The 27027-nt window shown below is 35.3% G+C and overlaps 1 protein-coding gene and 1 pseudogene across 12 annotated transcripts in view; one reads left to right on the forward strand and one right to left on the reverse strand.

Annotated features, from left to right (window-relative positions):
- Positions 1-27027, forward strand: part of ADGRL3 (adhesion G protein-coupled receptor L3) — a 936369-nt gene that overhangs the window by 868118 nt on the left and 41224 nt on the right. For all 12 annotated transcript variants that reach the window (XM_070292434.1, XM_069593110.1, XM_069593111.1 and 9 more), the window contains one exon: positions 17221-17389. In XM_070292434.1, the coding sequence (XP_070148535.1) occupies positions 17221-17389 (169 nt within the window). The remainder of the gene's footprint in view (positions 1-17220; positions 17390-27027) is intronic.
- LOC138442153 (elongation factor 1-alpha 1 pseudogene) lies at positions 3429-4879 on the reverse strand (annotated as a pseudogene).

A 27027-nucleotide genomic window follows, 5' to 3' on the forward strand; every position in this document is an offset into this window, starting at 1 on the left:
AAGAACAATATTAAAGCAAAAACACTTTTTCAAACTTCAGCTTTTCTCATTCTCCTACTTTCCAGGAGTACTTTTTTAATAGGAGTGTTACTTTGTTTTTATTAAGTTTACCCCATATTAACAAGTAGTGAAACAATGTAAGTCACAGTTATTTTAAATAAAGGACTGTGTAGTAAATCCCTGGATTTGTAAATAAAATGTGCAGACAGTATAGTGGAATGTTAGCTGTCTTGAGCTGCTCAGTCCACAGCTGAAAATTTCCTAATCTAATTTTCTCTTGGCTGAGTCCCAATTGTTGCTGGATTTTTCCACTATATACAATTATGTATTTTAAAAAGATCTGTCATCCAAGTCCCCTGGCTCTTTTATAAATGTATATTTGAGCATGTATTCTAGAATACTCAGAAATGTTGTTTGTAGAAGTTCATATTTTCAATCAGACATTTAAACATGCTAACACAAAAATCCTCTCAGTTCCAGAACTGAGATTAATGGTTTTAGCTTTAATTTCAAGCTGTTTATGAGATAAAGAAAGCAAGCCATGAGTATAAAAAGTAGTAATATATCAGTGAAAAATATTGACATAACTGAATATTAACATTACATATGCCAAGAAGTAAAAAAATGGCTAATTTCCTTTGTGGGAGTCATTGTCATTGCACTTTTCTCATTTTTCTGCCTTTGAATTTACAACATCTTTTTCAGCTAGCTGTAGAAAGATATCTAAAATTACCAGATCTTCCACTCAGTTACTTTCATTAATGTAATATGTAAAAACTTAAAGCAATGAAACAACAAATATTCAACATGTCAGTTCATACTTACAGGAACCCTATTAGTAAAATGATTATGGTCATTTGTTTCTATTTTTAATCTTTCTAAAATCATTTTAATCCACCCCCCCTTTTTTTTTCAATGAGCCTTTCTGTAAACTTTCTCATTTACTTGCTAATATACACTTTAAATACTTCAGTTATTGCATGTAGCTTCTCCATTTGTCATGTCTCTGTTGATTCTTGTTTTACTATAGAGAACAATATTATATATTTAAACCATCAACTTTTCCTCTGTAGTGTGTGATTTTGAGGTCTTTGGAGGACATGTTGTGTTCCTAATATGACCAGCCAAATTTCCAACATCGTTCGCAAAATAATCCATCCTATTCCTCAAGATTTTTGCTGCTTCACTGTCCCAGACCAAATCTCTGTGTGCTCTCTTCTATTCCATGGCCATAGACTTCATTTCTCTACCATTACTTCCTTATTACCAACCTTGCTTAGTATCTGGTAGCATGAGTCCTCCCATTTTGATCATCTTTCAAAATTGCTTTATCTTCTCTTAGACTTTCATCTTTCTTCAATGTAAATTTCAAAATCAGTTTTTAAAGTTCTTCTTCACCATTATGTAGTAACTGATCATGATGTTTATGCACCATTAGATTTTGCTATCTAATAGCTTATTTAGGATTTTAAAGTAAGATTTTAAATAAAATGTTCTTTTTTATTCTCTTAAATTTTACCTACCTAGTAACTTATAGTAGTCTCATAAAGCTTTTCTTCTTTTTCATTTAGGCCTGACCTACATGAAAAAAGGATTATTTGTTGTTTTAATATTAAATAGAACTTATTTGTAAAATATTCAGGGTCTTGAGGTTTCTTTGGAGACGTAGCAGCAGATGGATAAATGTTCATGTATATCTATGCATGTTTTATAAGTTATTGATTTCAAGATTTGATGTCACGATCATCAGAGAATGCAGTAGGTTTGATATTAATTCTTAGTATTTTATTAAGGTTGCCCTTTGGCCTAACGTGTGATTGATTTAAGAACTGTTATTTTGGAATTTGGAGTTTGTATACCTTTAAAGTTTGATTTATGTGCATATTTGCTTAAATTTTCTATACCATTTCTCAGTGTTTTTTTGTTAACATAATTTTAAGATTATATTCAGATTTCTAGTTATAAATATATTTAAGGGCTACAACATCTCACAGAGCTTCTGTGTTAGAAGCAGACTTGCAGTAGAGATTGTGGGTCATTACCTAGGTCTACTCACTATTCAAGAAACTAGTTGAGGCATAGACTATTCTTTTCTTGGTTGCATTCAACTCTAAAAAGATCATAGTAGGAGAATTCCACAGACAGAGGAGCCTGGAGGGCTACAATCTATGGGGTCACAGAGAGTCTGACACAGCTGAAGCGACTGAGCATGCACGCATGCAAGATTATGTCATTCATTGTGAAAGTGAGTAAACTAGGCCTAATGACAGTTACATCACTTGACCAACATTAAATAAGACTTGTCTGTATCCTATTGTGTTTCAGGGTCTGCCTTGGTTCTGTTTATTAGAATCTTTAGTAAATACCAACATGTTTAAAATACACAGTTGTACTTTTTTATGTTTTAGTTGTTCTACAAGCAGTTTATAATAAAGTGTTTATTCACAGATAGGCTATGATGAATGTTTCTCTTACAAGTTGTTGAAATGAGAGGTGATGATACCATATGGTATGAGAAAGATATAACAATTCAACGTGTCAAAACACATTTGGCAAGAATATCTAAAAGTTATCAATTTTTCTCTCTTATTTTACTTAAAAGTTTTTATATCTTCTAAATTGAAAAAAGAAACCTTGAAAGTATGTTATACATTCTTTAAAGTACTTCCTCTCCTTGCATTCCAATGATCAAGCTTATAAGCTTGAAAAACATTGATCCTTAAATAATGAGCCAGGAAACATGACTCTATCTGTAAGTTTTAAAAAATAAAAGATGTCAATTTGTTGCCATTATTTTAAGATCTTGAGATATTTCTATCAGATACTAGAACTATAGTTTTCAAGGATTACAAGACAAAATCATTAGTAAGAAATGCAAACTTCTCTTTATATAGTTTGTCATTTACTTTATCCTATTCAGAGTTTCAAGTTTTCAAAAAATCATGAGGAACTATGAAATTCAATTTTTTTTTTTTTAAATTTTTAGTTTTTTATTTTTTAAATTTTAAAATCTTTAATTCCTACATGCATTCCCAAACATGAACCCCCCTCCCACCTCCCTCCCCAGAACATCTTTCTGGGTCATCCTATAACAGATATCTTAATGAATTTTCATCAACATTTCACATATAATTTTGTGTTGTTTATATCTTTTTTTTTTCTCATTAAACTTTTTTTAATGGGTTTCAAATTCTGTGACAGATTTTTGGTCAAGTTGTTTTCATTAAAAAGTACTGATTTTAAAAACTAATAACTTAAACTGCCACACACAAAACATATGGTTCACAAAAACATTCTCCTTTCCTTCTGAAGGTTTTACGATACATTGTTATCATTAACCAGTCTTTTACTATTAAACTTAAATGGCCAATTGAGACAAACATTTCTGAGACCGTTCTTCCACCACTGATTAAGACTGGAGTGGCAGGTATTGGGGATAATATTCATTTAGCCTTCTGAGCTTTCTGGGCAGACTTGGTGACCTTGCCAGCTCCAGCTGCCTTCTTGTCCACTGCTTTGATGACACCCACAGCGACTGTCTGTCTCATGTCACGCACAGCAAAACGGCCCAGGCGAGGATAATCAGAGAAGCTCTCGACACACATAGGCTTGCCAGGAACCATATCAATGATGGCAGCATCACCAGATTTCAAGAATTTAGGGCCATCTTCCAGCTTTTTCCCAGAACGACGATCAATCTTCTTCTTCAGCTCAGCAAACTTGCAAGCAATGTGAGCTGTGTGACAATCCAGCACAGGTGCATATCCAGCACTGATTTGGCCTGGATGGTTCGAAATAATCACCTGAGCTGTGAAGCCAGCAGCTTCCATGGGTGGATCATTTTTGTTGTCACCAGCCACATTGCCACGACGGACATCTTTGACAGACACATTCTTGACATTGAAGCCCACATTGTCCCCAGGAAGGGCTTCACTCAATGCTTCATGGTGCATTTCTAGACTTCACTTCAGTTGTTACATTGACTGGAGCAAAGGTGACCACCATGCCAGGTTTGAGAACACCAGTCTCCACACGACCCACAGGGACAGTACCAATACCACCAATTTTATAGACATCCTGGAGAGGCAAACTCAAGGGTTTGTCAGTTGGGCGAGTTGGTGGCAGGATGCAATCCAGAGCTTCAAGCAGGGTGGTTCCACTGGCATTGCCGTCCTTAAGGGTGACTTTCCATCCGTTAAACCATGAAATGTTAGCACTTGGCTCCAGCATGTTGTCACCATTCCAGCCAGAAATTGGCACAAATGCTACTGTGTCGGGGTTGTAGCCAATTTTCTTAATGTAGGTGCTGACTTCCTTAACAATTCCCTCGTATCTCTTCTGGCTATAGGGTGGCTCAGTAGAATCCATTTTGTTAACGCCAACAATTAGTTGTTTCACACCCAGGGTGTGAGCCAGAAGGGTATGCTCATGGGTCTGCCCGTTCTTGGAGATACCGGCTTCAAATTCACCAACACCAGCAGCAACAATCAGGACAGCACAGTCAGCCTGGGATGTGCCTGTAATCATGTTTTTGATGAAGTCTCTGTGTCCTGGGGCACCAATGATGGTAACATAGTACTTGCTGGTCTCAAATTTCCACAGGGAGATATCAATGGTAATACCACGCTCACGTTCAGCTTTCAGTTTGTCCAAGACCCAGGCATATTTGAAGGAGCCCTTTCCCTTCTCGGCAGCCTCCTTCTTGAACTTTTCAATTGTTCTCTTGTTGATCCCGCCACATTTGTAGATCAGATGGCCAGTCGTGGTAGACTTCCCTGAATCTACGTGCCCAATGACAACGATGTTGATGTGGGTCTTCTCCTTTCCCATTTTGGCTTAGGTTTAACGGTGGTTTTCACGACATCTGTGTCCTGGCGGCAAACCCATTGCGAAAAAGCTGTTGTTTATATCTTACTTGATGATCAAAGGATTACATTTAGTGAAATATTGCAATTATTAGTATACTTTTTGACACTGAAGATACAATATATTTATCAATTAAATTTGGATTTCTCATGTAATACAAAGAACTATTGGTTTCTATTTTAATGTTCATTAGGAATCTGGATATATACTCCAGTTCAAATGAAAATGTAGAATTTCATAGCATATACTAAGCCTAAAGAAATCCAGAATAAAACATCAAATAGACTGAGGCTTTCTCAATCTAAATATTGATTTCAGAAAAAGGCAGTGATTCTCCCTTGCTCTTTGGATTTCTAGTTAATATATGAATTTCCAAAACACTTAAAAACACTTTTTTCCCTGTAGCTCTTTTTTTGAGGTCAGAAGGTCAATACATAACAGCAAATGTAATAACAAATATGTGTATGGTACTTTTGTATATTAAAATTATATGTTGTTGAGTAATTTTTTGCATATTAAATAAAAGGAGCTTTTTGGAACTTTTTTGATACACACAACAGCCCTATGAACAAAGATCTATACTTACACACATTTCAAAGATGAAGACTGTGAAGGTCAGAGTAGATGAATAATGTGCCCAATGTTGTAAAATTCTCATCTAAGTGCAGGCAGATTGATTCACAAATCAGTGGTTTCAGTTACTAAGATACACTATCTTTCATGTATTAATATAGATAATCAAACAATGATCTTATTTGCTTCCAATGTGATTCCAAAATTTTATATCTTAATTGCACATGCACGTTTTTGCTTAGTTGCTCAGTCATGTCCAACTCTTTACAATTCCATGAACTGTAGCCTGCCAGCCTACTCTGTCCGTGAGACTTGCCAGGCAAGAATACTGGAGTGGGTTGCCATTTCCTTCACCAGGAAATCTCCCAGACTCAGGGATCTCCTGCATTGCAGGAGGATTCTTTACTGTCTAAACCACCAGGGGGAAGAAGCATCTTATTTTCATGGAAACTACCAATTCATTTTTATAAATTTTCATAAATTCATTTTTATAAACCTACTAATTCATTTTATAAATCTGATAGATGGAGATATTAAAGTGTGATAATTTAAAAAAATAAAAAATAAAAAAAATAAAGTGTGATAATTTTTTGCTGTTTGTGTCCAATATACTAATTCATTATTCATTCTCATAATTGATGTGTCTAATGTCTTTCATATAAGTTAGCTCTTTGACCATATTGAACTGAGTTATAAGAATTTGTATAGGATTGAGTTTGGAGATAATATAATTAATGTTTTATTATTCATTTATTTAATATTTATTAATCCTGATTTATTATATACTCAATTCTTCCTAATTTCAGACTTACCCAATTTATCAGGAATGTGAAATTCTCTGATTCACAATTTAATATTGGTGTTTACTCTCCTCAACTCTGCAATATTATTGTAAGGACATTGAGGGATAGGAATTAAAATGTTTATGATGTATTCAAAACCATTTATTTTCTTTATTTGGTTCATTTCACTCTTTTCTTAATATTTTTATATAAGCAAGTGTAAAAATATAGCTTTTAGTAGTAATATATTAATAGTAATAAAATCCACAGTTGAAATAATATCTATTTATAAATTTTATATTCATTATATAATTTTCATATTTTTCAAAGGACTTTAATATCTTTAATGTTAAGTAATTTAAACATATGACCATGATGAAACATTGTTTATATTTTACTTGAAAATATTGAATTACATTCTAAATGATGTTTCCTTTTACTCTTCCTATACTGGTTAAAAAAAGATAATAGAATAATAATTCTAGGATGGTATTTTCCCAGTAATATAAAGTATATGTGAAATAAACATGTATTTTCCTTCATTTTCCTTCACACCAAACCTTACCCATTCTACTATTTTTTTAAAAAAAGAAAAAAAAATTCTGTGTATCTAATATAATGAAGAGGAAATTTTAAAACTAGTTAAACAATTAATCTTCTTTTTATCTTGAAGTTTAGGTAATATGTCCTTTAAAAATTTCATTAAAAATAATATTCTATTTTGAATTGTTAAAGTCAGAGAAAGAATGTCGTATAACTAAATTGATTCATTATATTGTTTCTGTCCATTTGTCATCTGTCTATACTGATGTATTATATTACGAGACTTTTGGCAAACCACTCCAGTATTCTTGCCTGGAAGATCCCATGGACAGAGGAGCCTGGAGGGCTGCAGTCCATGGGGTCACAAGACTCGAACAAGACTTAGCAACTAAACCACAATTATAGCATTAATTTATAAGTTAATGTTTTGGTTATGAAATCTTTTGAAGATGTATTTCTCTTTTTTTAGCTAAGCTTCTAGGGGGCTAGATTTTAATAGCCTTTTCTGTTCTTTGGAATTGTTGGAGAAGGAAATGGCAACCCACTCCAGTACTCTTGCCTGGAAAATCCCATGGACAGAGAAGCCTGGTAGACTACAGTCCATGGAATCGCAATAATTGTTATAGACTATATAAACATATGCATAAGTATTTTCAATCTATGTGCATACATGCTAAGTCGCTTCAGTAATGTTCAACTCTTTGTGACCCTATGGACTATAGCCTGCTAGGCTCCTCTTTCCATGGGATTCTCCAGGCAAGAATACTGGAGTGGGTTGCCATGTTCTTATCCAGGGGATCTTCCTGAACCTGGGATCGAACCCATGTGTCTTATGTCTCCTACATTAGCAGGAGGGACTTCCCTGGTGGCTTTCACAGTAAAGAATCTGCCTACAATGTGGGAGACCCGAGTTCAGTCCCTGGGTTGCGAAGATCTCCTGGAGAAGAAAATGGGAACCTTCTCCAGTATTCTTGCCTGGAAAATCCTATGGACAGAGGAGCCTCATAGGCTATAGTCCATGGGGTCGCAAAGAGTCGGACATGACTGAGCGACTTCACTTTTCACTTTTCTTTACCACTAGCACCCCTAAAAATTCTCTACTATAGAGGCCCCTAAGAATTCTGAACTTTATTCTAAAGATCACTCTTAAAGATAATATTATGACCTTAATATTTAAAATATTGAATTTTAAATGTAAGGATAAAATGATAAATGTCTGATAAAAGGAAAACGTACTTACTAAGAAAAATGGATATTTTTTCTTATTTGTACCTTGAAAACTACATAATATGTTTTATTTCATTTTCCATGTCACAACTTGTAAATTCTAAGATAACTTCTAAGTTCCTATTAACATCACCAAGAACATCTTAAGCCCTTGTGTCCATATTTTCATAAAACCTTAAAATAATTACAGTAAAATTGTTTCAGTCTTACAACTTGGGATGAATTTTTGTATCAGTGGTGAATCAGAATGAAAATTGTTCAGCTTTAGAAACTAGCTATTTAGATTTTTTTAATAAAAAGTGAATCAATAACATATATCTTTGTCACCATAACAGGTGGCAACATTATCATCTATTTAATTTAGATTTGATGGAAAGACATTCTGAAACTAGATTCTTTAAGCCAGTAGAATATCTGACAAAATGATGGAAAATAACTGACATATTATAGATAAACTTTAGTGATATTTCGATTTCAAACTATTGTATATTATTCATGTCATACTGGAGGTAAAATTAATGACTAGTTCTTTGTCATTAGCATGAATTTCTATATTGCATGTGAACTAGGGATTCTTATAGCTAAAAGCTGCTTTAGTAATTATTTCACAGGCTAAGGCACAAACTTACTCTATAGTAGCTTAAATTTACATTAGAGTATAGAAATAGGTGATCTAAATATAAAAGGTGGCTCCCCATCAATAAGTTCAGTTCAGTTCAGTTCAGTTGCTCAGTCGTGTCCGACTCTTTGCGACCCCATGAATCGCAGCATGCCAGGCCCCCCTGTCCATCACCAAGCCCCGGAGTTCACTCAGACTCACTTGCATCGAGTCCATGATGCCATCCAGCCATCTCATCCTTGGTCGTCCCCTTCTCTTCCTGCCCCCAATCCCTCCCAGCATCAGAGTCTTTTCCAATGAGTCAACTCTTCGCATGAGGTGGCCAAAGTACTGGAGTTTCAGCTTTAGCACCAGTCCTTCCAAAGAAATCCCAGGGCTGATCTCCTTCAGAATGGACTGGCTGGATCTTCTTGCAGTCCAAGGGACTCTCAAGAGTCTTCTCCAACACCACAGTTCAAAAGCTTCAATTCTTTGGCACTCAGCCTTCTTCACAGTCCAACTCTCACATCCATACATGACTTGTGGAAAAACACAGTTTTAAATTGATGGGCCTTTCTTGGCAAAGTAATGTCTCTGCTTTTAATATGCTGTCTACAATTGTCATAACTTTTCTTCCAAGGAACAAGCATCTTTTAATTTCATGGCTGCAGTCACCATCTGCAGTGACTTTGGAGCCCAAGAAATAAAGTCTCTCACTGTTTCCATACTTTCCCCATCTATTTGCCATTACGTGATGGGACCAATGCTATGATCTTCATTTTTTTGAATGTTGAATTTAAGCCAGCTTTTTCACTCTCCTCTTTCACTTTCATCAAGAGCCTCTCAGGTTCATCTTTGGTTTCTGCTATAAGGGTGTTGTTATCTCCATATATGAGGTTATTGATATTTCTCCTGGAAAACTTGATTCCAGCTTATGCTTCATCCAGCCCAGCGTTTCTCATGATGTCCTCTGCATATAAATTACATAAGCAGAGTGACAACATATAGCCTTGACATCCACCTTTCCCATTTTGGAACCATTCTGTTGTTCCACGTCTGGGTTCTGTTGCTTCTTGACCTGCATACAGATTTCTCAGAAGGCAGGTAAGGAGGTCTGGTATTCTCATCTCTTTAAGAATTTTCCACTGTTTGTTGCAATCTACACAGTAAAAGACTTTGGCATAGTCAATAAAGCAGAAATAAATCTTTCTGGAACTCTCTGGCTTTTTCTATGATACAATGGACATTGGCATTTTGATCTCTGGTTCCTCTGCCTTTCCTAAATCCAACTTGAACATCTGCTCAAGTTCTCGGTTCATATACTGTTGAAGCCTCACTGAGAATTTTCAGCATTATTTTGCAGTCATGGGAGATGAGTGCAGTTGTGTGGTCGTTTGAACATTCTTTGGCATTGCCTTTCTTTGGTATTGGAATGAAACCTAACCTTTTCCAGTCCTGTGGCCACTGCTGAGTTTTCCAAATTTCCTGACATATTGAGTGCAGCACTTTAAAAGCATCATCTTTTAAGACTTGAAATATCTCACCTGGAATTCCATCACCTCCACTAGCTTTGCTCGTAGTGATGCTTCCTAAGACCCACTTGACTTCGGACTCTAGGGTATCTGGCTGTAGGTGAGTGATAACACCATCGTGGTTATCTGGGTCATGAAGATCTTTTTTTGTGCAGTTCTTCTGTGTATTCTTGTCACCGTTTCTTAATATCTTCACTTCTGTTAGGTCCATACCATTTCTGTCCTTTATTGTGCCCATCTTTGCATGATATGTTCCTTTGGTATCTCTAATTTTCTTGAAGAGCTCTCTAGTCTTTCCCATTCTATTGGTTTCTATTTCTATGCATTGATCACTAAGGAAGTCTTTCTTATCTGTTTGCTATTTTTTGGAACTCTGCATTCAAATGGGTATATCTTTCCTTTCCTCCTTTGCCTTCGGCTTTTCTTCTTTTCTCAGCTATTTGTTAGGTCTCCTCAGACAATCGTTTTACCTTTTTGAATTTGTTTTTCTTGGGGATGGTCTTGATACCACCTCCTGAACAGTGTCAGGAACCTCTTTCCATAGTTCTTCAGGCCCTCTGTCTATCAGATCGAATCCCTTGAATCTGTTTGTTTCCACTGTATAATCATAGGGATTTGATTTAGGTCATGATTAAATGGTCTAGTGGTTTTCTCTACTTTCTTCAATTTAAGTCTGAATTAGGCAATAAGGAGTTCATGATCTGAGCCACAGTCAGCTCCCAGTCTTGTTTTTACTGACTGTATAGAGCCTTTCTATCTTTGGCTGCAAAGGATATAATCAATCTGATTTCAGTATTGACCATCTGGTGATGTCCATGTGTGGAGTCATCTCTTGTGTTGCTGGAATAGAGTGTTTGCTATGATCAGTGCATTCTCTTGGCAAAACTCTGTTAGCCTTAGCCCTGCTTCATTTTGTACTCCAACTGCAAACTTGCCTGTTACTCCAGGTATCTCTTGTTTTCCTACTTTTGCATTCTAGTCCCCTATGATGAAAAGGACATCTTTTTTCTAGAAGGTCTTTAGGAGTTCATAGAAACATTCAACTTCAGCTTATTCTGCATTAGTTGTTGGGGCATAGACTTGGATTACTGTGATATTGAATATTTTGCCTTGGAAACGAACAGAGATCATTCTGTCATTTTTGAGATTGCACCCAACTGCTGAATTTCAGACTCTTTTATTGACTGTGAGGGCTACTCCATTTCTTCTAAGGGATTCTTGCCCACAGTAGAAAATATAATGATCTTCTCAATTAAATTTGCCCATTCCAGTCCATTTTAGATCACTGATTCCTAAAATGTCAATGTTCACTCTTGTCTTCTATTTGACCACTTCCAATTTACCTTGATTCATAGACCTAACAATCTGGGTTCCTATGTAATATTGTTCTTTACTGCATCGGACTTTTACTTCCATCACCAGTTCCATCCACAACTGGGCGTTATTTCCACTTTGGCTCTGTTTCTTCTTTCTTTCTGGAGTTATTTCTCTTATGATCTCAAGTAACATATTGGGCTGGAGAAGGAAATGGCAACCCACTCCAGTACTCTTGCCTTGAGAATCCCATGGAGGGAGGAGCCTGGTAGGCTACAGTCCATGGGGTCGCAAAGAGTCGGACACAATTGAGTGACTTCACTCACTCACTCAACATATTGGGCACTTACTGACCTGGGGAGTTCATCTTTCAGTGTCCTATCTTTTTGCCTTTTGATACTGTTCATGGGTCTCTCAAGGTAAGAATACTGAAATGGGTTGCCATTCCCTTCTCCAGTAGACCACATTTTGTCAGAACTCTCCACCATGACCTGTCCGTCTTGGGTGGCCCTACATGGCATGGCTCAAGTTTCACTGAATTAGGCAGGATTGTGGTCCGTGTGATTAGTTTGGTTAGTTTTCTGTGACTGTTTTTCATTTTGTCTGCCCTCTGATGAATTGCTCAGTAAATCATTAATCTAATTTCCTGTTAATGGGTAGGGCTGTGTTCCCTCCCTGTTGTTTGGCCTAAAGCCAAACTGTCAACCCATGCCTCCACTGGAGACTCCTGGACACTCACAGGCGAGTCTGACTCAGTCTCTTGTGGGGACATTGCTCCTTTCTCCTGGCTCCTGTGTGTACAAGGTTTTGTTTGTGCCCTCCAAGAGTCTGTTTCTCCAGTCCTGTGGAAGTTCTATAATCAAATCCCTCCGGCCCCCATAGTCAAATTCCTTAAGGTTCTCTGTCCCTTTGCCAGATCCCCATTTGGGAATTCTGTTGTGGTTCCTAGAACTTTCTGAACAGTTCAAGAATTTCTGTGGTATAGTTTTTCTGCAGTTTGTGTGTAGCTAACTCTGAGTAAAATTGGAATTGAAATTGCAGTTTTTGCTACTGAGTATAGCAAGCAGCTGATCCCCAGAGTTGCCAACAAAAATCACAGAATAGCACCCTGATATCTCTCTTTTTTGGTATTTCTCATTAAGGCAGACATCTCACTCTAGCAATTATTGTCCAAGTTCTATATATGTATATGTGTGTGTGTGTGTGTGTGTGTGTGTGTGTGTGTAACATTTTTAGTGAGCCATAGTTGCTTTACAATGTTGTGTTAGCTTCTGCTGTACAGCAAAGAGAATTAACTGTATATTGTTTTTGAAACATTTAGGTAGTTTAATATAATTTTGTATAGCATTTTTGTAGGTATCCCTACATGTTAACCTCTGTAACTTTCTTTACCTAATATTGTACTGTGTAAATTAAAATAGAGTCATTCTAATAATAAATTTAGCATCATAGGTGGAAAATGTTGATACCATGGAGATGCATATAGTAGAATAAATATCATGCTATTATCTTCTGTAAGTTTTCAATATTAATATAAGTACAGGATTTTCTTTTTAGGCACAATTGATAAGTGTTAAATATGATCAATTCTTAGAAATTCTTCTCTTTATCTTTTTCCATATCCATGGCATTATTTAAATATTTCTTAGAATTTCATTTCCTGGCTAAACACTCTCTTTGAATCTTCTAGTTCAGCACTGTCCAATAGAACTTTCTGTGATGACAGAAATGTTCTAGAACTGCCCTGTTCAATATGGTAGCTACTGAAGTTTCTAAGTATTTGTAATGTAACTAGTGTGACCAAAGGAAATGAATTTTAAACTTAATCTCCTTTTAATTAATTTAAATTTAAATATAAATAAACCCATGTGGCCAGTAACTCCATATTAGACATTATAGTTAGTCACTCCCTGCTCCATCTCCAAACTTATTTTCACCACATCTATTTTATAGCATAATATTTACTCCTGAAGCATCATCAAATGAATTTAACAGTTCAACATTTATTATTTTCTGTTATATTCTTTGGGGTGGTAAGAAACTCTGTATTTTTAGAATGAAAATGGTCTAATAGTAACCATGGAATATTTATCAAACAATATGTCAGGTACTATTCTGAGCACTTGATACATAATGTATCATTTCATTATCACAGGAAACTTAACATTATAATTATCACCATTTTATAGATGTAAAAGTTGGACACAACCACAGATAAATTATTAATAATTTTTGCCTAATATCAAATAGCTAGTAAGTGACTAAGTTAGGATGTAAACCTCAGGCAAACTGGCTTCAAATCCCAGGCTGTCACTCTGTTCTTTCTTCTTTTATCACGCTGGAGAGTGAGATTTTTTATCTGTGGTTTGCTTTGTTCAAAATACATCACAGTTGGAGCCTTTCTAAGAGCTTTACTTTGTATGCATGATATCAGAAACCATTGCCTCTGGCAAGAGGTAAGAGAATAGAGGACCGAGGTTTCTGTTTCTTTTCAGTCCTGTCACAGTTCACTGAGAAGCAACCATGTTTAAAAAAAAAAAAAAATCCAAAATATCCCCTAACTTATCTCTGCTAATTTGATGCTTGGATCTCATTTTATGTGGATGATACTAAATAGTACATATAAGTGATAATGGACAGGTGCTGTCTGTTTGCTCCTATTACTACAAAAGATTGTTCAAAAATTTTTCTCAATGTACCATCAGAAATAATTTTAAAGTAGTCTTGTTGATTATTTTCAATGGGCTATAATGTTCTGATTTAACTCAGGTCAATCATTTGCAAGTTAAAATTACTCAGAAGTGTACTGTCCATAGTTAAGTAATCTCATCTACTAATATTATAGAATAAAGAGACCTTTAGGTGACATGAAATCTGTCATTTTAAGTATGCCCCCAAGCCTTTTCCAGGTTGCTCATAAGATTTCTCATTCTCTAGAGAAATGTGGTCTCTTAGAAATAAATGTCTCTGTCAAGTCACAAGTAATATGTGCACATGATGAAGAAAAATGGAATTTTTTAGTCTCATAAGGGATATTGCAGTATTGTAAAATTGATTTTGTTCCTTGTTATTTAGGTTCTCATGGTCATTTTAGGATTTACCTTCTGGATATAAAGGGAAGATTATGATGCCTTCTAGGGAGGTGGGCGACAGAGGCCTTTGGGAACCAGGAGAATATTTTTCATATGAAATTCTTTGTCATAAAATGCTAATGTTGGTGTTCTTGTCTTTATGTCTATGCATTCTTTAGCTATGAGGATAACAGACCCTTCATCAAGTAAGAATGACCTGAATGGCTGATAAATTTCATTTATCAGTGTGGTCCCATGAACCAGCTGTCAGATCAGTACTGAAAAATCATTAGAGCTTCTGTCATTCACATTGAGGCAGAAGAGCAAACTGTGCAGGAAAATAATCAGGCATACAACTTCTCTGCAGAATAAATATGCTGCAGGTGTATTGCCAGAAAAATTCTGCTTCACCTCTTTTAATTGGATATCACCTGAACTTAGTGCCACAGTAATAGCAACTTCATGTGGTACAGACTTGTTTTGCTTTTATTAGCTTTCTCCTTTCATTGTGATGTGCTCCTCCGTGCTGCATATGTCGTCATTTCTGTTGCTTGTTTGGACATCATTCATCTAAAGCTATTTCATGATTTAGTGTTATTTCTTCAAATGATTTTCTGGATATGAAACTACCGAGTTACAAATGATACTAATGAAGTTCTTAGGCTAAATATCCAAAAGAAGGGGAAATACCTCCTTCAAAAATTAAATCTTGCATATGCGAAATAATCTCTTCCAAATTTGACACATATCTTGATTATCGATCATATCTTTTAAGCTTCTGAAACAAAGCTACAAGTCTGTACTAATCTAATAAAAATAAACGTAAATGTTAAGATTTGGGCTTTTTCTCCTTTGTACATTTTAAAATTCTATGTCCTGCAGCAATAAACAAGATTGACAACCTTTCGGTGATCTTGCTGTAGACTTTCAGTTTGTTCTTCTGGTGAAGAGTCCTTTGTTTTCATTTTCTCCAGTACCATTTCACTTACTTCTTCATGCTCTTACTTCTTTTTTCTTTAGAATTGGGCTCATCACTGTTTTATATCATTAACACTTGAGCCCATTATGTGTTTTCTAGGGGATAGCTGACTTGAATATTTAACCTATCATTTTATTTCTAAAGCTGAATAACAATTTTGTCTTGGTTTAATGGCAGCTCTTCCCATTTTTCCTTTTTCCAATATCTGTAAAAAACTGAGAGCTTTATCTTGAAAGTTCTCATACTTCTGAATCTGCTTGTGAAACAAGATATTAACTTCTAAGATGTTTTCTAATTCTTATATACAAACATGTCACATACATGTTTGTGGCATGGCAAACTTCCTTTAGGGATTCTTTATTCAAGATTATTAATGTTTTAAATTAAGCACATTAAATTTAGTGGATGTTTGCATCTGAAATATAGTGGCTGATGGTTATAGAAGGAAAATGGTAAATATTTGAGATTAATAAGACTTTAATAATATTTTACTACTCTGGGACATATCTTTCTTAAAATGTAGTTCTCTCTGAAAAATTTATTAAACCCAGCTTCAGATTATAGTAAATATATGCAATTTTCCATCCTTTGTTTTGCAAAGTTTCAATCCCCATAAATATTCATTTCTTAGACAATGTAAGTAAAGGATAGTAGTCTGCTGAAAAGGAGTATTAGTTTACCATGTTCAGGAAAGTATACTAGGAAAGGAAAGGATGGGCTAAGATTATAGAAATCTAGACTGTTTTGGTCCTATCGTATGTACATAGAAGTTGGGAAGATTCCATTTTCAATTATTGGATTCCTATCTATTGGAAAGATTTATTTTATGTTGATAGTGAATACATAACCACAAATATATGAACTTTTGTCACCCATTTACTAGTATTGTGAATGGCAGCTTGGAGGAAACTAAGGGAATGGAGTGAGAGTGGGAATTTTTCTTCCGTTCTGGACTACTTTGTTCATGCCTCTCCATCCCATTTTCAACTTCATTTTCTCCCATGAGTTTACAGACACTTCAAAGACATGAAGGTGTCCTGAGCCTTTGGGCTTCTTTTCAATAAAGCTGCCAATTGCCTGATTTCCAAAGTCTAGTCCAACATAACCCAGAAGACAGCAATCCAAAGGCTGAAAGAGTAGATGGTGATCTAGAGGGGAACTATTTTTTTTTTACATCTACTGTGTATCACATTTGTTCTACATAACTATAGAATCAGACAGAAATTTATATGTGTTCCATATATTGGTTCCTTCTGTTTTTATCAGTACACATTAAATTTTTTATGGAAAAATAGGAAATTTGGAAAAATGGGGTAAAAGTGTATCAAGTGAAGCACTAATGGAAAGAGTCTAGTCAAATAAATGTTATCATACCAATGAGACCAGTGGAGACTGACATAACTTTACAGACTTTCCCACCTTGCCATTAACCATAACTACATCTCCATATCATTCACATATGTGCTGCAAATATGTGAATAGTTTAATAGTACAAATCTGCTTTGCTTAAATGAATTTCTGTGTTCATAACATTTTCATTCATGTATATCTCCTCAAGCTTGAAAACTTGTAAGTTCTCATTAAAATCTTGAAGTACTTATACCACCTGTCTTACATTTCCTGTCAATAAACTTACCGTAACATTTTTTTCAGTGTCAGTATTGTTGATACAATATGACTATGTTAACTAAAGACAAACTATTTGATAAGTCTTAATTTTCTCTTCTCTTTGCAGATCATGGGTTATAGGTGCAATAGCTCTTCTCTGCCTATTAGGATTGACCTGGGCCTTTGGACTCATGTATATTAATGAAAGCACAGTCATCATGGCGTATCTCTTCACCATTTTCAATTCTCTACAGGGAATGTTTATATTCATTTTCCACTGTGTCCTACAAAAGAAGGTAAGTTAGAAATCTCTGTTAAGGAACAAATGGCATACCAAAAAAAAGAATAAATGGCATATATTCTATGATAACAAAACACCCATAATATAAATCATTCTTTATCTTTTTGTATCTAAAAAATAAATATATTATTTGGTTAATTTCACTTTTATAATAGAAAAGAAAAGCAAACAGAAAATGCAAGTGTAAAAGTTGATGAATGTGTTAACAACAAAAGACAGAATCATATTTTGATTTAGACAGTGCACAAAAATAATATTCTTATAGATTTGACCTTAATGTCTTTTATATTATTATTGGCAGACACATGGAATTTGTATATTAGGAAGTAGATGTTCTAAGATGTATAGATGTATGGAGACAAAGAATATACATATGTATATATTATATGGCATGGCATAGGAAATATATATTTTTCTTTTTTTAAAAAAAACTAGTTGTATATTCTAAGAAATGTAAATATCTAAACAATTTATGATAGAAAGCATTTATTATTTTAGTGAATGGTAAAACACTTTGTAAATATCTCTATGTGTGTGTTAGTTGCTCAGTCATGTCTAACTCTTTGTGACCCCATGGACTTTAGCCTACCATGCTCCTCTGTCCATGGGATTCTCCAAGCAAGAATACTGGAGTGACTTGCCATTCCCTTTTCAAGGGGAGCTTCCTGACCCAGGAATCCAACCCAAGTCTCCTGCATTGCACACAGATTCTTTACTGTCTGAGCCACCAGGGAAACCTGAAGATCTTTGAACTTCTTTAAAAGCATATTTTATTAAAATTTATGATTTTGATGATCAGAATGCAATATTTAATTTTTATAATGGTCTATTTTTTAATTACTTTTCACATCTACCAGGACCTAAAGTGCTCATTTTAAAAGTTAATTTTAGCAACTAAACACTTACATTGCTTTTTTTTAAATCTCAACATTGATTTTCTCATCTTATACTTTTTAACTCAATTAAAAATGTGGTCTTTATAGTTCTGATTACATAGACCCCTGAGCCAAGACTGTGTCCGAATCCTAGTTCCTCTACTTAATGGCGTATGTGACTTTGGGCCATTTAATTAGCATGCATGTGCTCCAGTTTCCTCATGTATAAAATGGAGGTAATAAAATAATTATGATATATTGAGATGTGGCACTGAAGATGAAATGGGAAAATGTGATTTTTTTTTTCCCTAAGCAACAACAAGACCTACAGTTTTTCTTTGGAAAATGAAAAGTAAATATATCAGTCTGTATGATATTTGGTTTGAAAGACTAAACAAATTTGAGAAATGTGTGTCCACTTATTGAAATGAGTTCACTTTTATCCTGTTTTCAGCTTTATATGGTGTTAGATATTAAAAATATGCTGGCATGATATTAAATGTAAGCTAGAATAACAATGTTTACTTAGGACAATTAATGTAGGTTACAGAAAACAGGTTATGATGTTAGAATGGATAAATCTTCCTAAATACTTAATGTGCACTCACCCCAAATTGCAATCATTTAACCTAATATTTATTCTTTTTTATTCATGGCCCCAATTGATGCAGGTGCCTAATGGAGGGACACAGCCAGTGACAGCTCAACTAACCTCACTATTTTATTTCCGTAGTTACTTTGGGTGTTGGTATCTGGCAGATAATCTGAGAAAAAGAGAGGGGACCTTGTATAAAAATTCTGGAAATGGTTCATATCATTTCCACTCACATTCCATCAGATAGGACACCATTAGTAGTACCACCCAAACTGCAAGCAAGGCTGGGAAACAGTGTACCTCTTGTACCCCAGGAAGATGAATAATTGGATATTATAATACAAACAGCTAGTAGTTGATCACACTTGGTCAGTGTGAAGACTTGGAGACATGAGTGACGAGTAAGAATAGAAATGGAAGAAAGTGTCTGAGGAGAAGAATGAAAAGATAGTATCTGAATTAAAGATAGGGGGAAGTGTCCAGAAGTAAACAACAGTGGTCAGTATTATAAAACACTGCAAAGAAGTCAGAAAGACTTGAAAGGATTTCTAGATTTTATTAGAAAGGAGCCATAACTGATTGTCAAGAGAAATATGTAAAAAGGTGGAAGCAAAATCAGGAAAAGGTAGCATTTGTTCATGTAAATAAGGGAATACTGGGCCATCATAGGTAGTTATACTAACATTTTCAAATAAAGTAAACAATTTGCCAATTCTTTTCTATATTAGCTGGAAATTTTGTTTCAATGTGAGTATTGAAATTTCCTATAGAACAGAAAAGATTTTTATGCTTTATGCATGAATTATTTTGATTGGGATTACTTTCATTAGCCAGTACCTATTAGAGTTTTCCCAATTATTATTTTATTATGTCCCAAATACACATCACTGTTTTGATATCCAGGTAGAGATACCAAACCTCAATCCAAAAACAAATTATGGTTTTTAGTGTATTGAAGGTATTTAAAAAAGGTGAATTTTTTAAAAATACATGTCATCAAGCTCAATTTTGTGATTCATTATAATAGTGTACAGCAAACTACAGTTTTCTTCTCGATTCATTCATTCACTGATGGACAGTTTGGTTCCTTCCATATCTTGGCTGTTGTGAATAGTGCTTCAGTGAATATGGGTGTGCAGATATCTCTTTAAGATCCTAATTTTTGTTTTCTTGGGATATAAGCCCAGAAGTGGGATTGCTGAGTCATATGGTAGTTCTTTTTTCAATTTTGTAAGGAACCTTCATATTGCTTTCCATAACAGCTCTATTTATTTATACTCTCACCAATAGGGCACAATAGCTCTCTTTCCTCCATATTCTCACCAATTCTTATTGTGGTTTAGTCTCTAAGTCATGTCCAACTCTTTGCAACCCTATGGGCTATAGCCCACCAAGCTCCTCTATCCATGGAATTTCCCAGGCAAAAATACTGGAGTGGGTTGCCATTTCCTTCTCCAGAGGATCCTCCTGACCCAGGGATGGAACATATGTCTACTGTGTCTCCTGCATTGCAGGCAGATTTTTTACCCCTGAGATACCAGAGAAGCACCAATTCTTATCTCTTGTCTTCATGATAGCCATTCTAACACATGTGAAGTGATATCTAATTGTGATTTTGATTTTCATTTTTCTAATTAGTTATATTGAGCATCTTTTCAAGCTAGCCATTTGTATGTCTTCTTAGAAAAAATGTCTATTCATTTGAGTTGTATGAGTGCTTTGTATATTATTGGTGTTAACTACTTATCAGATGTATGATTGGCAAATATTTTCTTCCATTCTGTAGATAGCCATTCAACTCTGTTGTTTCTTTTGCTGTGCAGCAGCTTTTTAGTTTGATATAGTATGACTTATTACTTTTTCTTTTGTTGCTTTTTCTTTCTATGTTTGTGTGTTAGTCACAGAGTCATGTCCAACTCTTTGCGATCCCATGGATTGTAGCTCACCAGGCTTCTCTGTTCATGGAATTCCTCCAGGCAAGAATATTAAAGAGTAGGTTGCCATTTCTTCCTCCAGAGGATCTTCCCAACCCAGGGACTGAACCTGGGTCTCCCATATTACAGACAGATTCTTTACTGTCTGAGCCTGTAACAAACAGTTGCTGAGGTACAGTCCTCTCCACTAGTCTGCAGATGGCTTCTTTTGTATTGGAACCCACCTCATGTCCAGCACAGTTGCAGCTGCTCATGCGACCAGACTTCAGGAGAAAAGAGGCTCATTTACTTATGTATAAGCAGAAGCAGCCTAAGGGGCAGGTGTCTAACTTAACATGTACTTCCAAGAGCTTTTGGATGCCCTCCAGTGAGGGCACCAGGGGTGCCATCTTTGGCATATCCCTCTACCTGCTCTAGCTCTGGGGTGCCATCTTTTTTCCTCTCCACAGGTGTCTTAAATTTGTAAAAAAAAAAAAAAATTGATTGATTGGTTTAATAAATTCCAGGCCTGGGAATTCCCTGGCTGTCCAGTGGCCAAGACTCAGCACTCCCAATGCAGGGGGCCCTGTTTAATCCCAAGTCAGGTAACAAGGTCTCATACATGGCAACTAAGAGTTCGCAAATTAGATGTTGTGTATGGTATAAGATAGTGAGGTTCAGTTTCATTCATTTACATGTGGTTATCCAGTTTTCCTAATGCCATTTATTAAGAGACTGTATTTTCCCCATTATTTATTCATAGCTTTCTTATCAGATATTAGTTGACAATATCAGTCCAGTTCAGTTGCTCAGTCCTGTCCGATCTTTGCAACCCATGGACTGCAGCACCTCAGGCTTCCCTGTCTATCACCAGCTCTCAAGCTTGCTCAAACTCATGTCCATCTTGTCGGTGATGCCATCCAACCATCTCATCCTCTGTTGCCCAATTCTCCTCTGACCTTAAATCTTTCCCAGCATCAGGGTCTTTTCCAAGGAGTCAGTTCTTCGCATCAGGTGGCCAAACTATTTGGTGGCCAAAGAGTTTCAGCTTCAGCATCAGTCCTTCCAATGAATATTCAGGATTGATTTCCTTTAGGATTCACTGGTTGGATCTCCTGACATTCCAGCGGACTCTTGAGAGTCTTCTCCAATACCACAGCTCAAAACCATTAAATCTTTGGCACCCAACTTTATAGTCCAACTCTCACATCCATACATGACTACTAGAAAATCATTGCTTTGACTAGATGGACCTTTGTTGGCAAAGTAATGTCTCTGCTTTTTAATACTAGGTTTGTCATAGCTTTTCTTCCAAGGAGAAAGCATCTTTTAATTCCATGACTGCAGTCACCATCTGCAGTGATTTTGGAGCCCTCCAAAAAATAAAGTCTCTCACTGTTTTCCATAGTTTCCCCATCTATTTGTCATGAAGTAATGGGGATGGATGCCATGATCTTTGTTTTTGAATGTTGAGTTTTAAGCCAGCTTTTTCACTCTTCTTTTTCACTTTCACCAAGAGGTTCTTTAGTTCCTCTTCACTTTCTGCCATAAGGGTGGTGTCATCTGCATATATGAGGCTATTGATATTTCTCCCAGCAATCTTGATTCCAGCTTGTGCCTCATCCAGCCTGGTATTTCTCATGATGTCTACATATAAGTTAAATAAGCAGGGTGACAATGTACAGCCTTGACATACTCCTTTCATGATTTGGAACCAGTCTGTTGTTTCGCATCCAGTTCTAACTGTTGCTTCTTAACGTGCATACAGATTTCTCAGGAGGCAGGTCAGGTGGTTTGGTACTCCCATCTCTTTAAGAATTTTCCATAGTTTGTTGTGATCTGCACAGTCAAAGGCTTTGCCATAATCAGTAAAGCAGAAGTAGATGTTTTTCTGATATTCTCTTGCTTTTTCTATGATGCAGTGTTGGCATTATGATCTCTGGTTCCTCTACCTTTTCTAAATCTAGGTTGAATATCTGGAAGTTCATGGTTTACGCACTGCTGTAGCCTCACTGGGAGAATTTTGAGCATTACTTTGCTTGTGTTAGATGAGTGCAATTATGCTTAGTTTGAACATTCTTTACTATTGCCTTTCTGTGGGATTGGAATGAAAAGTGACCTTTTCCAGTCCTGTGGCCACTGCTGAGTTTTCCAAATTTGCTGGTATATTGAGTGCAACACATTCACAGCATCATCTTTTAGGATTTGAAATAGGTCAACTGTAATTCCATCACCTCCACTAGCTTTGTTCATAGTGATGCTTCCTAAGGTCCACTTGACTTCACATTTCAGGATGTCTGGCTCTAGGTGAGTGATCACACCATTGTGGTTACCTGGGTTATGAAGATCTTTTTTGTGTAGTTCTGTGTATTCTTGCCAACTCTTCTTAATATCTTATACATCTGTTAGGTGCATACCATTTCTGTCCTTTATTGTGGCCAACTTCACATGAAATGTTTCCTTGGCATCTCTGACTTTCTTGAAGAGATCTCTAGTCTTTCCCATTCTATTGTTTTCCTTTATTTCTTTGCATTGATCACTGAGGAAGGTTTTCTTATCTCTCTTTGCTATTCATTGGGACTCTGGATTCAAATGGGTATGTGTTTCCTTTTCTCCTTTGCCTTTCATCTCTCTTCTTTTCTCAGCTATTTGTAAAGCCACCTCAGACAACCATTTTACCTTTTTGCATTTCTTTTTCTTGGGGATGATCTTGATAACTGCCTTCTGTTCAATGTCATGAACCGCCATCCATAGTTCTTCAGGCTCTCTGTCAGATCTAATCCCTTGAATCTATTTGTCATTTCCACTGTATAATCATAAGGGATTCAAATTAAGTCAAGCCTGAATGGTCTAGTTTCCCTACTTTCTTCAATATAAGTCTGAATTTGGCAATAAGGAGTTCATGATCTGAGCCACAGTCAGTTTCTGGTCTTGTGTTTGCTGACTGTATAGACCCTCTCTAACTTTGGCTGCAAATAATATAATCAATTTGATTTTGGTATTGACCATCTGGTGATTTCCATGTGTAGAGTGATCTCTTATGTGTTGGAAGAGGATGTTTTTACTATGACCAGGTATAGACAAGGGTTTATTTATGGGCTCACAATCTGTTCCATTGGGCTTGAATTGTGGCTCAGCTGGTAAAGAATTTTCCTGCAATGCAAGAGACCTGGGCTTGATCCCTGTGTTGGCAAGATTCTCTGGAAAAGGGAAAGGCTATCCACTCCAGTATTCTGGCCTGGAGAATGCATGGACTGTGTAGTCCATAGGGTCACATAGAGTCAGACACAACTGAGTGACTTTCACTTAAGAGTCTGATCCTTTGTCTATTGATCTATTTTTCCAATACCCTACCGTTGTGATTACTATAGTTTTGTTGTATGGTGTCCAGTCTGCAATGTGATGCCTCCATTTTGTTCTTTCTTCTCAGGATTGCTTTGGCTGTTTGCAGTCTTTGGTGGTTCTGTACATATTTAGGGATATCTTTTTCTGTATCTGTGAAAAATATTGGAACTTTTATAGAAACTGCATTGAACCTATGGATAGCTTTGGTTCTTATGGGCATTTTAACAGTCTTATTTCTTGTAGGAGGTTTTTCTTAAGCCATCTGACTGATTTCAATAATATGCTCATCTTATGTAGCTACTCATATTTGAGTTGAGAAATGTAAAATGTTCCATTTTTGAGATCATTTGTTTTATAGGATTATTTGTTGATTGATTCAACTCATTAACAACAAAAAATCAAACTTTGAACTGTCAGTCATTTTCTAGAGTGTAGGTTGCGAGATGTGTCACCAGCATCTCTACTTTGTCATTAAGGTTGTCACGTTTTCTTTGTTGTTAATTATGTGAAACATCTCAGAAAGTTTCATAATATTTTATTTCTGATCAGAGAGTATAAAAGAAATATTTCTTTGGGCAGGTATATTTTCTTTCCCATCTTTATATATTTTAGAACAACCTCATGTTGAATAATCATGTGCCATATCTGATTGGGATAAGATGTTGTATCATGTGAAATAGTGGATTAGAATATGCAAATGACTAAATTGTCAAATAAATTATATTATAATCTGCAGAGATACCTCTCATGGAGATGGTGCATGTTATTTTTGCTTTTTTCTTTTTAACATACATGCTCACCACTTCAGATCTAATCACAGAAAAATAAAGTCTGTAATGATTCAGTAATATAGCTAAATGTGGAACTAGGTATCACTATATACCTTTATTTACTGGTTATTTATATAATCAGTTCAGAACATGTAACATTTTTTGGTAAGTTTTCATGGAAGTGGTTCCCTTTGTTCTTTCTCTAATAGCCCCTCTCTCCCCAAAATATCTGTTTAGATTTACATCACTTTACTAAAATCACTTCCTTTTGTAAGGAGAAAAGCATCACTTGTTGAGTTCATTAGGAAAAACAAAATAGGATATAGGTTATGTGAAAATTTAGGTTCTAAGAGATATTTCATAAATTGAATACATATTACTAAACTGTAATTGATAATGCCTCCCTATTAGGTGGAGATTATTTTAAGTTTCCTGAAATTATCATGAAATATGTGTCCTCATTTTCTCCAGAGACAAAGAATGAGATAATCTAGTAGATTAATAATATATAATACCTTATGTTGGTCATATAAATATTAGAAATGTAGGATCTTAGAGCTTTCTGATCATAGAGCACCCATGAGATTTGGGTATTTTCATATAATGCATATCACTTAACCTTTTCAGTCTTTCAGTTTACTTTAATTGCTTAATCTTTTTAGTGTTCTTATTTGTAAAATGTCAGTAATAATTATTTTCTAGATTCATTTCGAGGGAGGAGCCTAGCATAGTTTCCAGCAAAGAATGTTTAAGATGGAGAAGCTTCTTCATCTCACCCTCCTATCTCACCCTCACGCATATCTTCACACACACACACACACACACACACACAGAAGTGGTCACAGACTTATTTTAAAAAACAAAATATGAATTGGCTTGTAAATAGTGAATTGTCTTCTCTGGGAAGCCTTTCTTGGTACCTCTCTACTTCTATCAGGCACTCCTTCTCATGCTTTGATTCACATGACTTTGTATCATTGTTCCTATCACATAATTTAGTGAATGTGAGTTCTTCAAACAAATCTGAATATAGTCAGTCTCTGATTTTGCCATATTATAGATGGAATGAACTGTAATTTATTGAGATAATGTTTAATTTCAAATACTAACTTTAGTATATCATGCACACTCCTTATTTTTCTCTTGATTCTAAGTAAAATTTCTCAGGAAAGCATGTTTTTATAAGTTTTTTTTAATGATATTACATTGTCACAAAATCTGGAAATTATGAACTCATGTGAAACCAATGAAATGCTAAAGAAAATATATATATACAATATTATTTCATAATGAATGTAAACTTTGTGAATGTAAAACCAGTAAGTTATCCTATAATGTGTTTTAATTGATGAACAAGTAATTGGCACTTATTTTTCTTGATGTTACTAGTGGAGATATGATTTAGAACAATTTCTGTTTATTTTTGTAAGTCTTGTCTGATTAAATTGATTTCCCCCAGAATTGTTGATATATTTTCTTTTTTGAAAGTATCAGCTAAAAAATGTGTATCTCCTTTTATATTGTGATTTTTATACTACAAGGATTAATTAGTTAATTGCAGTGCTATATAGGAAAGCAATCATATTTCTCTGTAATTATTTAATAGAACTATTTTAATGAAGATCTTCCCTCACAGTTCAGTTGGCAAAGACTCTGTCTGCAATGCAGGAGACCCAGGTTCAATTCCTGGGTTGGGAAGATTCCCTGGAGAAGGAAATGGCAACCCATTCCAGTATTCTTGCCTGGAAAATTCAATTGACAGAGGAGACTGGCAGGCTATAGTCCATGGGGTTGTAAGAGTTGGAGATGACTTAGTGACTAAACCGCCACCATTCTGAGGGAATAAATTTTATTTTATTTTATTATTTTTTTTTAATTTAATTTATTTTATTTTATTTTATTCCATTCATTAGGTTTTCCTTTTTTTTTTTTTAATTTTAAAATCTTTAATTCTTACATGCATTCCCAAACTTGAACCCCCCTCCCACCTCTCTCCCCATGACATCTTTCTGGGAATAAATTTTAAATGTTTTGAATTTTATATTCTCAAATTGACAATTTCCCTCTTTTAAGAGAAATACATTTCAAAGAAATATAAATTATTTTAAAATGCTTAGCCCAACACATTCTTGTTT

Source organism: Ovis canadensis, chromosome 6 (genome assembly GCF_042477335.2).
Source record: "Ovis canadensis isolate MfBH-ARS-UI-01 breed Bighorn chromosome 6, ARS-UI_OviCan_v2, whole genome shotgun sequence".
Lineage (NCBI taxonomy): Eukaryota > Metazoa > Chordata > Mammalia > Artiodactyla > Bovidae > Ovis > Ovis canadensis.